General features: G+C 37.3%; 1 protein-coding gene across 5 annotated transcripts in view; it reads right to left on the bottom strand.

Moving 5' to 3' along the window:
• Nucleotides 1–724: 724 nt before the first annotated feature.
• Nucleotides 725–13,615, bottom strand: part of LOC139940085 (guanine nucleotide exchange factor for Rab-3A-like) — an 82,920-nt gene continuing 70,029 nt past the window's right edge. For 4 of the 5 annotated variants that reach the window (XM_071936323.1, XM_071936321.1, XM_071936322.1 and 1 more), the window contains 8 exons: nt 12,841–13,407; nt 12,086–12,212; nt 10,931–11,026; nt 10,021–10,098; nt 8,266–8,532; nt 7,644–7,852; nt 6,305–6,471; nt 725–5,919 (listed from right to left, as the gene is read on the bottom strand). In XM_071936323.1, coding sequence (XP_071792424.1) covers nt 5,849–5,919; nt 6,305–6,471; nt 7,644–7,852; nt 8,266–8,532; nt 10,021–10,098; nt 10,931–11,026; nt 12,086–12,212; nt 12,841–13,037 — 1,212 coding nt within the window. In that variant the 5' untranslated portion in view covers nt 13,038–13,407 and the 3' untranslated portion in view covers nt 725–5,848. The remainder of the gene's footprint in view (nt 5,920–6,304; nt 6,472–7,643; nt 7,853–8,265; nt 8,533–10,020; nt 10,099–10,930; nt 11,027–12,085; nt 12,213–12,840; nt 13,408–13,615) is intronic. The other variant, XM_071936324.1, reaches the window with a different exon arrangement.

Below are 13,615 nucleotides of genomic sequence, written 5' to 3'. Positions count from 1 at the left end.
TTTATTTGTGATCGGTCTTTATTCTTATTGATAAATTTATAGTGTTCTGTATTTATAAAATTAAAATAAAAATTATATATATTTTTATCTCCGTCTTAAAGTTGACATTCTATAAAAAGATGTCTGCTTGCAAACATGAGACAAGTATTGATAACTGCTATATTATAATACTGTATATCAAAATTAGATTATGTTGCCACATCTTTGCCAATCGTGCATCAGCAATTGACAGTACAAAATTTCAAAAACAAAACGGGACTTCCCCTTCCACTATTTTATACATCACTAAAACGGGAAACAATGTAGTTGGTACATGATTATATCAGGCGATGAAGATCTTTAGAGCAGTGTTGAATGGACTGTAACTACTTGGTTTGGAGAAAACTTCATACTGTTTATTTTTAAAGAAACACCATTAAAACAAACCAAATCCTTTGAAATGTAATTGAAAAGGTGCTGCAATTGTCAAAATCAGTAAATAATTGTGTCAATTGTTGTTGATTTGTGATCTACACCAATGTGGTTGGCACAGAAGAGCAGTGACGAAGATAACTATTGGGTTTGGAGGAAACTTCATACTGCTAATTTTAAAAGAAACTACATTAAGAAAATCCTCGGAAAAAGGTGTTGTAAGTTTTGAGAACTCAGCAAATAATTGTGTATTTTTTGTTGTTGATTTATGATCCATAAATTCCCTCGTTACTTGCAGTCAGATCCAAATCAATTGAATTCTTTCTTAACTCATAAGTTCTTTTTGTCGTTTCTTTTTCTCAGCAATCAGCACATAATGCTGTTGTGCTTAAACATTTTGTGTAAATGTTTACATGGAAACCTATTCACCCGTTGTTTTAAGTATCATCTAAAACACAGAAAATCTTTGGCAAAGAAAGCAGCATTTCATCATGAAGTATTTCTAAGACAAATGGTGAAGTAAAAACAATAATACCTATGAACAATAAAGTTTTGTTTCGATAATAAGCCTGGGAGTTATTTTCATGGGTATAAGAATGTATACAGGAATTCAATGAGAGCATCTTTAAACCAGGCATTTTGTCTTGAAACTTGTACTTTTCTACTTTGTGACAGAATAAACTTCAGAAACTATGACAAATGTTACATTTCAGAAAACACATTACTGCAAGTAATTACACAAAGTAGTTATCACAAGAATTAGGTAGTACTTTGTGATGTTATGTACTGGGAATAACTTAACAGATTACGCAGTTAAAAGTCGTTGGCAGAGTTTTGAACACATTAAAGTGTTGAATGTGATTCCATAAGCAGTTACTGAATAGTTTGTTCCTTTCTTGAACAGTTAAAGTGTAAAAAAAGGCAGTGGACACTATTGGTAATTACTAAAAAGAACTGTTAGCATAAAACCTTACTTGGTAACGAGTAATTGGGAGAGGTTGATAGTATAAAACTTTGTGAGAAATGGCTCCCTTTGAAGTGACGTTAGTTTTCGAAAAAAAAGTAATTTTTCGACAAAATTCGAGTTCCAGACCTCATAATTAGATTTGGAGGTCTCAAAATCAAGCGTTTTTTGTTCATTATTTAAACTCGCAACTTCGACTACCAATTGAGCTCAAATTTTCACAGGCTTGTTATTTTATGTAGAGATACACCAAGTGAGAAGACTGGTCTTTGACAATTACCCATAGTGTCAGGTATCTTTAAATGAATCTTTTAGCTTTTAAATTGTTATACATGTAGGTCTTATGATTGTATAAAGCCTGGGAGTATTAGGCCAGTCTGATTGGATGCGGAAATTACTTATTACATTTTAATCTAAGTATAAACATATAATGACATTAAAATAAGTGTGTTTGTAAAAAGGGATTTCAAAGAATGTTCATAATTTGGTTTATGTGTTTTTTCTTTAAGAGGCACATTTATATTTGGCATAAAAAGGCATTGACATATGTACTGTTTTGTATTTTAGACTTGTTGCCCCTCTTGAAAGACACTGGACACTATTGGTAATTGTCAAAATCCAGTCTCTCACTTGCATAAAAAAAAAATCTGTGAAAATTTGAGCTCGATTGGTCGTCGGAGTTGCGAGATAACTAGGAAAGAAAAAAAACACCATTGTCACACGAAGTTGTGTGCTTTCAGATGCTTGATTTTGAGACCTCAAAATTCTAAACTTGAGGTCTCGAAATCGAATTCGTGGAAAATTATTTCTTTCTCGAAAACTAGCTCACTTCAGAGGAAGCCGTTTCTCACAATGTTTTATATCACCAACCTCTCCTCATTACTCGTTACCAAGTAAGGTTTTATGCTGATATTTATTTTGAGTAATTACCAATAGTGTACACTGCCTTTAAGGGCTTACACAACATTGATATGATTGAAAATATATATATGTGTCAACGTGCACAATTTCCTCAAACATTTTCAGATTGAATATTTTCATAACTTGTCTTTGTTCCAGCAAATGTTGTTATGATTAAAAAATAAAAAAGTAAAATAAATGATGATATAACATTAATTTGATATATAATTTCTAAACACTTTGTATAAAATGGCAGCTACTAGTAACAATCAACTTACTGTTTAAAAAGTGCATCCTCTTGTTCCATCCTAAAATAAATTAGTTTTCTTTTAAACTGAATTTTCTAGATTATAACTACACTTCAAATTTACAAAACAAAAGAGATGTCTTTTGTAGCCCCCTTCTTAGGGTTGAATAATTGCAACTTTTATTATTGTGTATGGCAACCATTTTGTAGTTTCAACTCAAAGCATGTTTCAAAGTTATGTCATGGCCGAGTGTTCTAGTGCACCAGAATCTGGTGGCTAGGGAAATCAGAGTGGGGGGGGGGGGGGGGTTAGATTCCCGGTCATGACACTCTTTTTCCTTTAGCTAGGCACTTAACTTTATCTTCCAGTACGCGCTAATCCACCAATCAGATGCTCAAACTACTAGGGGGATAAAAACATATGTACTACTTCCTCTGTTTTATATCATACTTCCTCTGTTTTTATAACACAGTATTGCGAGTGTCAATGCATCACGCTCCGTGCAAAAATTACATTCTAAAATTTGTGTGCGTGCATGCTGTTCGTCGCGAAACAACATTCTGAAATTTAAACTTTGCGCGTTGCACGTGAAACTGGAAGATAAATTCGTTATAACACGCGTGCTCGTGGAATACGAAAAAATATTGCGCGTCTGCATCCCATATCCAACTCGGCCTTCCTTCGGCCTCGTTGGATATGGGACGCAGAAGCGCTATATTTTTCCGTGTTTCACTGGCGCTTGTATGATAACTTATAATAGTGCTTCTCTTAACCAAGGGGTAAATGGGTACCTGTGAGGACAGAGATGGTTCTTGTGGTTGATTTAGCTTGGTGGGCTACACACTAGTATGGGCAGCACAGGCAGTACCACTCCTCAGAGAACTGAGATGGTTTGAGGAATGAAATAAAACGGCACTAAGTACTAAATGTGTCAAAATTAGTGGACACCATTTCTATAGACAATGTGACCTCTGACATCTAAGCTTGGGCGATATCCAATTATTTTATTCACTATATATCGCCGGTAATATATTGCGATATTCGATATAATTGCGATTAATTAAATTTGACATCATCAGTCTTCAAACTCCCAGTGAAAGTTGTAGAAGAGACAATCATAGCACAAGAGAGGTGTTATAATGACCTATTCTTCTGGTTTTACTCCAAACCTATGGGGTGCAAGATGTCTCAGCTAGGAAATACATCGCGAAATTGCGATACTAAATCGATATCGCGATATATCGCGATATATCGCGATATATCGTGATATATCGCGATGTATCGATATTTCGATTAAAACCAAATCGAACCGATATCGAAATCGTTTCCAAATTAATATCGTGATATTCGATAATATCGTGATATCGCCCAAGCTTACTGACGTCACTCGAAAAACCATTACATGATTCGCGCGCATACCGCCGGGCAAAACCTTTGTGTTTTGGCAGCCAGCTAGAAAGTGTATACAGTGTTTTTTCAACAGAGGGCGGTTCGAATGTAAACAGAGGTCACATCGTCTATTGTACATGTACATTGTTATTACAAATTAAACCAAATATATTGTTCAATACTGTATATAGGTTGTACCAAACCCAACAAATTTGTGAACTCATTTTGGTATGAAATGTGTTCTCACAGACTTTAAAAAATATTTGTATGTATTCATTATGGAATGTACATAATTATTTTTTCTGAAAAAAAAAGAATGCACCCTCAGGTCTGAGATTATCAAAAATATAAAGATCATATAAAATATCTTCAATCTATATCAAAAACATTCATGAACAATTTCATAATTCTTGCAGGTATATTTACCTTCATACCCGAATAAAAGTTCTGATGGCTGAGATATTAGATTGTCAACACAAATGCAGATCGAGCACTGTTTTTCTTAAAGGATTTGGGTACTTTTTGTAACACAAAACACAATGTTCACAGATTTCTTTAAACTTACACCCTTTGGAGATAATGATAGGAGAAAGCTTGCCTTAAAATTTTAGTTGCTGAGGTGCTGTAGTTTTTGAGAAATGAGTAAAACAATGTCATAAAAATACGTTTTTACATGCTAAAATAATTTTCGTCTCATGATCAGTGAGACAAAAATTATTTTCATGACATTGTTTTACTCATTTCTCAAAAACAACAGCACCTCAGCAAGAAATATTTTCAGGGAAGCTTTCTACTAATAATTATCTTCAAACTGTGTAAGTTTAGTGTAAATCTGTGGACATTGTGTTTTTTGTAATACAAAAAGTGCATTATACCCTTTAACCGAGACACTACATTTACTTTTCATAAGTTTTATATAAAAACTGCCTATTACGTATAATTTAGCAGTGATAAATGCATACAGAAATCTATGACAAGGCCCGCTATAAAGCCATTTTAAGGAGTTCATTGCAAACATTTTAAATTGTTGATAAATCAAATAATGTTGTGCAAAAGTAACACAAAAATAGCACTGTAGAGTGCATTGAATGTCTAAATCCAGGCAGCTGTTTACAAATTCATGTCACTAAGAAACACAATCTGTGAATTAGTGCAGTATTTTTTTTCTTCTTCTTAAGAGACGTCTGAAAGTTTGAATTCCTACATTTCATACATGGTGTGTCGGAGCCTAGCGGTTAAGAACATCGGACTCGAGCTCTGGTGTTTCTGATCAGCGAGACACTTAACCATGATTGCTTCATCCTTCAGATGGGACGCAGAGTTGTTGGTCCCATGTGTTGTGTAACGCACTTAAAAAGAGCGAGTGAGCTCATCGAAAAAGAGAAGGGGTTCGCCCTGGTGTTCCTGGTTCGAGTGGCTGCATATTGTGCCACAAGTAAACCATTCAACACATGTAGGCATCATATGTAAAATGTTGTTCCACACGGCAGTATAGCCAACCATTCTAAATCCACCCCGCAATCCAAAATGTTTTACACCACAGGAGCCAAGACAACCGAAGAGGGCATTCAGTGAGGCAGCTATTGGCAATCAATGAGAAAGCTGTTCTTTAAGGCCAAATTTTATAGAGCTGCTTATGCCCAAAGCAGCTCTATAAACTTTGGCCCTAAAGGACACATACCTAAGCAAGCTTGACAAAATAATGCTTACCAGAAAAAGAAATTACCAGCCAGACCATCATGTCACAACAAGTACAATTTGTGACCGGTATCGTGCTCATTTCCGCTTAGCAGATAATTGTTAAGCAACATTCTCTGCTTAAACAGCTGTATGAAATTGGGCCCTGATAGCTGAATGGACAATATGGGGAATACTGGTTTGTGAGTGTAGGTGGCGACGTGAAGGGGTGTGAATGAATGAATGAAATACCATTTCTTCATTGAAGTCCCAGTTTGGTCAGAGCCATCTCCCTGCGTAGTCTGATCATCTCCCAGTAAATCTCTTGCACTGTGTACAGACAGATGGAAAGCATTGAAGATAATAAACCATCCCTTTCATTTGAAATCGCAAGTTTATTAGTTCTTTTTTATCTACACACTCAAGGATTTAAAGGAAGAGTCGTAGATTGGCAAATTTTCCACAAAATTGATGAACATAACAACTTACTTGGTGAGAAGCACTGCAGCTGTTGATAGTCTAAACTATTTTGAGAAAGAATTCCCGAAGTAGAGTGTGGTGTTGATAATTTTTCCCCCCCAAAATACATTCGAATCTGAGAAACAATTTAGAGCACCCACATGGTCAAAAATACGGCGCATTATACTCCCACTTTGCAAATTTTAAACAAACTTTTATAAAAGTGGGACAGATTCATCAAAAAGAAGCAACTTACGATCACTCTTGACCAGTCCCTGCTTGATGTATCTCAGGTAGGTGTAGAAATCACATACTGCAGCGATTCGGTTCCTGGCCGCTGTGCAGATATTCACAGATTCTTCTGATTCTCCGAGCTTGATGCGGTAGTGGCAGGCACGCTGCTGGTCAGTTAATGTGCACCGCCTACCGTTCGGAAACAATTGATAAGGTAACCAACAGGTTATATATCTTGATTTCAATCAGTGGCAAGACAATCATTTCTAGGGGAAATAGGCACTTAACATAATTAAAGACAGTGGACACTATTGGTGATTGTCAAAGACCAGTCTTCTCACTTAGTGTATCTATACATATGCACAAAATAACAAACCTGCCAAAATTTGAGCTCAATTGGTCGTCGAAGTTGCGAGATATGAATGAAATAAAAAAGACCTTGTCACACGAAGTTGTGTGCTTTCAGATGCTTGATTTCGAGACCTCAAATTCTAAACTTGATGTCTCGAAATCAAATTCGAGGAAAATTACTTCTTTCTCGAAAACTACGTCACTTCAGAGGGAGCCGTTTCTCACAATGTTTTATAACATCCACCTCTCCCCATTACTCGTTACCAAGTGAGGTTTTATGCTAATAATTATTTTGAGAAATTACCAATAGTGTCCACTGCCTTTAATATACTTTTTTAAGGGTTTGGATACTTTTTAATACAAGAATTCAGAATTGCAATATATTTTGTAGGCCTACTATTTTGTCATCATTGGTCTCTTCATTATGCACTGCTGACAAAAACATAATAACAACATTGAACTTGTTAACTTTTGTGAATGTCACATGACATCCCCAAAAGTTAACTTTCTACAAGTTCAACAATGAGGGCGCACTTGGTGGATTCCTACATAAACACACACTGTTATTAGAAAGGTTTCGCAAGTTATGTGTTGTGTAATGCATGTAAAAGAACCCAGTGCACTTATCGAAAAGAGAAGGGGTTCGCCCTTGTAAACCCTTATAATGTGCTACATAATTTTAAATTTTGCAGTATGTGGTTTTAATTATTGGCTGGTCCATTTTTAGTTCTTTATAGTTTTAGAAATCTTTTATGCCTTTGGTTATCTCTGCCTCTTGTTTGGAGCTATTTTAATGTGTACAGCGACTTGGGGTCCCGCCATGGACGCTTTATAAGCGTTATTTATCATTATTATTATTATTATTATTATTATTATTATTGTTATATCTCAGCGCCTCAAGTACCTTGTTAGGTAGATACATGCGCTATATAAGACTTTGATATGATATCGGGAACTTCTCCTTGTTCTCCTTGTACATCAAAATTTACAAATGTGAATGATTTTCTCACCTTGGTAGTGAGCCTTTATCAGGAAGGGGCTCGATGAAGAGAGTGAATTTCTCGACACAGTCCTGTAACTTTTCAGAGATTGTCTGATTTGGGAAGTTGAGGCACGGGAAGATATCCTCAGAGAAGATTCTTGAGATGAAGGGTTCGTCTCGGCTAAGGGTGGGCTGCTCCTTCCAGGCCTGGAACTCTCGTAGGAGAACTGGGTCGGCCTAAATTAAAAAAGTTTAATAATACTAATAATGCAAGGAGAAAAGAAAGACCAAAGTGAAGGGTCACCAAAATATGGAAGGAGAAATGGTGGAAAACAATAGGACTAGAAGACAAAAGCTCAGTTATACAGATTAAGTTGCCAGGTACATCTGGTGCTTCCAATCGATCTCGCCAACTTAATGAGGGATATTCAAAATTGGGCACATCTCATAATGATTTCGTCTTCGGCCGACTAGAGAGAGCAAGAGAAAGACATTTGTTAAATAGTTTTTCTGTTTATTATGTATTCATAATTTTTTGCTTCAAATTTTACTGAACTTGTAATTTGATTTCAAAATTTTTGGCGAATCAAATCAGCGGTACAAATTTTACATTTCATATCTGGGTGTGGAGACTACATGCATTTGCTCACCTCTCCTCTCTTGGGACTCTCGGGAGCCAATGAAGTCGCCGGTACCCCGTTACTCTGGTTCCCAGTCATCTCTATCGAGATGGGCCCTTGCAAACTGTGGTTTCTGTGGTGACTGAACACGTTTGGCGACAGGCTACCTTTGGAGGGCTTCTTGGAGAGGATGCTGCGTTTCTTGGAGCTAGTGGCAGACTGGGGGTTGGGCTTGCTTGGTGTGGACGTCAGCACCAGTATCTTGAGAGCTTGTACTTCCGCCTGGAGTACATCAATCTGAAAGGAGCATTTAAATTGTCTTGATGAGTTCAAGTGAAATATGTGTATAGCAGCTCAGTTTAATCAGGGGTGGGGTTTGTGACAACACCAAGGAAGTTTTATTTACGAGTTGACTTGACCTCAAGCCAGCAACAGGGGTAAACAATCAGCGAACATATTGATTGTTTTTTTTATCAAATCGCTACCCTAATTTAATAAATTACACACAAAAGAGAAAAACACCAAAGTATATAGAGAAGGCTAGGCTTTTTCCTATAACAAAAGGGTTCAGTGTGCCAGTAGAATTTGTTCCAAAAAGTTCAGGCAGGCAATATACATGAGAACATTTCAAAAACATAAACAATTCAAAAGTACAAGCAGTACGGATTGCATCAAGGACAAAACTGCCGACTGCTGCTTTAAAAAAAGAAATGGAGTTAAGCACTAAATATCAATGGTCCATACAATGTAAGTTCCCATTCAAGGCAGGCAGACTATGAAACAAGAAATACTTGAACTTTAATATAAAACCAAACAAATTCAAGGCAGGCAGACTATGAAACAAGAAATACTTGAACTTTAATATGAAACCAAACAAATAAGTGTAGGGGAAAAAACCCAAAGCGTCAAATACTTCCCTGTTCAGATAATTAATCGCAGAGTTTGGTAGTCCGGTATAAAACAACATCCAACCTTTGACCCTGTTTAAACTAAAGGTCAGGCCTATTTGCAATAGATCTCTTCACAAATACTCAGTATGCAAGTTTGATCGCTAGCTAGACCATCATGCAGTCATTCAACAGTCAGCGCTTGCGCAAAGGGCATTTGCGAAAAGGTCTAATGGTACATGCAGTTGGTTTGCCAATTAGGTTCAACTACTTCCTCTTAACATATAGTCTTTTTACCCACACCATGTACCCCGACTATGTTCTCAACCGACACTCATTCTTTCCATGGGTTCCGTTTATTGAATGGCATTCACGAAGAGACTCAGAATTTCCGTTTGTGAGTTGCTTACAAAAGATTTCGACTGGCCCAGCATGTGGCATGCCTCTCCTTTAAAGACACTGGACACTATTGGTAATTGTCAAAGACCAGTCTTCTCACTTGATGTATTTCAACATATGCACAAAATAACAAACCTGTGAAAATTTGAACTCAATTGGTCGTCGAAGTTGCAAGATAATAACGGAAGAAAAAACACCCTTGTCACACGAAGTTGTGTGCTTTTCAGATGCTTGATTTCCAGACCTCAAAATCTAATTCTGAGGTCTTAAAATCAAATCAAGTGTAAATTTTGTTTTCTTATTGTTTTTTTGTAAAGTGCTTAGACCTTCTTCAGAGGCATAAACAAGTACAAAAAATACATTCCATTTATAGAAAAAGGGGAGCAATAATAATAAAAGGGAATTTATTATATTTTTTTATGAATGTCGTTATTATTTAACGGGGTGTCAAAATTTATTCAGGGAGTTCAAAAAGAGAAAGTAAAATTGAGATTCCTACCTTCCCTGTGGCCTCTTTCAATCTCTTTTCTGCTTTCGCTCTCTTGACGTTGGACTCGTTGACCATAATATGAGCTTCCTTTCAAAGTAAACAAGGAAAAGGAAATACAGTATTTGGAGACAAAACAATTGGACGGAAAAACGATGATGGTTTCAAAGTTTAAACACGTGGTTCTTAACCTGCTTCAGATTTGTTTATAAGGGAATGTTATACATCATCTCCTAGAAAAGAATAACAAAGGTAATCAACCCAAAATTAACAGAAGACTACATCTGTTTTGCACCATGCCCCACAGAGTCTGTGATCAATTGACTTTCTTATTTAGGCCTTCAACCAGAGCCCCAAAAACCTGGTAAGGTTAAGGGCATGTCATACATCAACCAGCAGAAAGTAATACAACATTTTTAAGGCATTCCATTATTTACAGAACACTAAATCTTTTAGGACCATTCCCCGCAAAGTCATTCTTTTGCAGCTCCAAAGCCATGGCCATTGAGTTTAAAGGGACACGTTGCTTTGAATCGGGCGAGATGATCGTTAAAAAGCGTTTTAAATCGTTTGTTATAAAATGCATGGTTAGAAAGAAGTTTTAAATGTAGAAAATAATGTTCCACACAAATTTGCCTCGAAATTGCATGGTTTTGGTACGTATGTACGTTGTGAACTAACACGGCACGCCATTTTGTGGAGTCAATGTTAAGTTACCCAAAGTGCAGATACTCGTCTTTGGAAATTACCAATTCCCGATGCTTTAAAAGCCAAGATGTATATATATTCACTTGGCAGAAACACCTGATCTACTTTGCAGTGTAGGTTGATTTTCAGAACTTTCTATTTATTCTACTTCGGTAGAATAGATTTCAGAATCAGGAGACTACTTATAGTTCTGACAAAAGAACGACTGGCTTACCTCAAAGAGCTTGGCTGTTAATTCTGTGATTTCCTGATCCATTTCTTCTCTTACTCTGGTCAGCTTAGAAACCTGTTCATCCTTCAACTCAAGAGCCTGCAAAAAACAGGATACAAATGATAGCCTCCTAGATAAACTATGTATAAAATAATAATCAACTATTTATACAGGCAATTTGGAGCACAGTCATGCGTTAAACACAAGAACGACGTACAGCACGCGCACGTTTTACAAAACCTATTGCATGATTGGTTAGTTAACAACGCGGCTGCGTTAGTAATTTGAGCGCTTGCCATGCCTGCAAGCCAAAATGCAATTTGCTCGTAAAGATGGCATCTACTGGGAACTATCTATGTTAGGACATTTAATGTATTTGTAAGTAAAAGTGCACAAGGAAACTGACTCTGTAAATTTTTAAATAATTTGGGGTTGGAACAAAGATAAATTGACTTGACTGGGATTTGAACCCATGACTTCGGGGTTAACATGCCACACTCTACCAACTGAGCTTTCTAGCTCTATGTTAGCAGGTTCCCTATTTGTCAACATCTTTGTGCGTGGGTGACAGTAAGAAGCCATTTCAAACTGGAACTGCTGTATAACCAGGGATCACACTCAATCTTATGATACAACCTGAGAAGCAGCAGCAGAGGGGTCACCTTAAGGGGATGCAATTCTTCTTTTTCGGACCAAGGGTGAGGTTTTTCAATTTGATTCATCCACCCACAGGTGCATCAACATTTTTAAATCCAACCACCATCAACCACACAGAACAAAGGTCACTGTGGTCTTGTGGTTAGACTGCAGAACTTGCAATCACAAGGTTGTGGCTTTGAATCCTACCACGTTGATAGCTGATTTCATAATGATAAGAATAAGTTTGTCGTCTAGTTACTGAATGGTAATTTCTCAATTTGTGCAATTCAATAATCATAGACGTTAAACCAATGTTTGTATGAGAGAGATTGGCTGATGACAGTTTGGTGTTATTTCCCCTTGTGGGAGTTTACTGAGTTCCCTTGATTGGAAGATCATCTCAACAAACCAACAAACAAACAAGAAGAAAACTTCACAATCTAGACCTCAAAATAACAAAGCAGTAAGATTTTAGAAGTCACTGTCAGTCAGACAGAAGAAAGGTGAGAGTGACGTTACCTCTTTGGCCTTTATAAGTTCCTCATGGAGTTTCTCGGTAATACTGTTGCTATTGTGTCCTTTACTATTGAGGCGGGAACGGAATTCCCCTGCCAGATCCTGGACATCAGAGTCCGTGTCTTGGTCACTGTCAACAAAAGATTCCATCAGAGTAAGAACATTAAAGTTGTCCGAGTCCTTTAAAGATTCTCGACTCAGCCGCAACTCCTAGAGCATTTTAGATAGGAGCCGGCCGTTAAACTCTACATTGTGGTAAAATAAGATAAAAACCTGTGGAATCTGATCAATTGGGATATCAGCATATTAAATAAACTTTGTAAGGTCCCAAACTGGGAGGAAACATATCCCAGAACGGAATATTAATCTCAGTTGTACTTTTTTCAAACGCAAGTATTTTTCAAAAATAAAAAAAGTATAAACTTTTATCAGACTGAAAGTCAACATTTGTCAGGTCGGAAGTTCAATAGTCCAATGCAAAAATCACTAGCCTGGAGCTTGCCGACCAGTGTAAAATTTGAGCCCTGGACCCAATTTCATAAAGCATGTGAGCACAAGGAAGGGCTAAGCAGAGAATAGTATTGCTTAGCAGAATACCAGCCAAAATCACATTCAGCTTGCATTGTTGTGGCTGGTGCCCAAGTCAATTTTTGCTTAGCATAGAAATTCCTCAAGCAATATTTCCTGCTTAACAGCTTTATGAATATGGGCCCTGATGGTTTGGGTCGACACAAGAACTTTCAAGAGCATAAATATACCTTTCACTCTTGTCTGGATCAATAGAAAAGCCCTCAGTCTCCGGTCTGTCACCATAATACTCCTCTGGACTTTCCTCATAATCCTTGTTGGGAAATCTATGGCTTTTCTCCAGAAGATTGGAGTCACTGCTTGATCGGATATGTCCAAAGGCTTGAGGCAAGTCTAAGGTTGTGGGTTTAACTGCTAGGGTTGCCATTTCAGAGAATGGGGGGGAAAATAAATGGGTGAGGGGGGACGGGGTGGCTGGAAGAGGGAACACTATGGCAGACGTTAAGAAGTTAAATGAGGGTAAAACAGGTGTTTCCAACGAAGGCAACACTTTTCCTCAGTTATGGTAAATTTCCAACGAAGGCAACACTTTTCCTCAGCTATGGTAAATCAACTGAGGTTCTGAAAAGTCTCTGGTTCAGTTTGTGAACAGTCTCTATTCATGTTTGGTTTTAGTGAAACCGTTTCTGTCTTCAGTTGCGTAGAACAAATCCACGAAGCCCAAGGACAGAATATCCCTTAAAAGTACAGATGGATCCGTCTTCCCTTAGACGATTGCAGTCTTGCTTCGCAGACACCTGTTAATGAAACAAAATGAAGACATTCAGTGAGTTAGTAAAAGAACTTACATGTATGGTAACCCAAGATCTTTGGGCCTTCTCCAAATCCCCACTTGGGCTTCCATTCCAGTTTGGGCATCGATTCTGGCTTGGGCTCTGTCATCACTTATGAACTCAGTGTACATTTCGTGTGGTGTTCTATTGACCCTAGGACAGTGTGTAATAC

Source organism: Asterias amurensis, chromosome 7 (genome assembly GCF_032118995.1).
Source record: "Asterias amurensis chromosome 7, ASM3211899v1".
Taxonomy (NCBI): Eukaryota; Metazoa; Echinodermata; class Asteroidea; order Forcipulatida; family Asteriidae; genus Asterias; species Asterias amurensis.
This window is presented reverse-complemented; position numbering and strand designations above follow the sequence as displayed.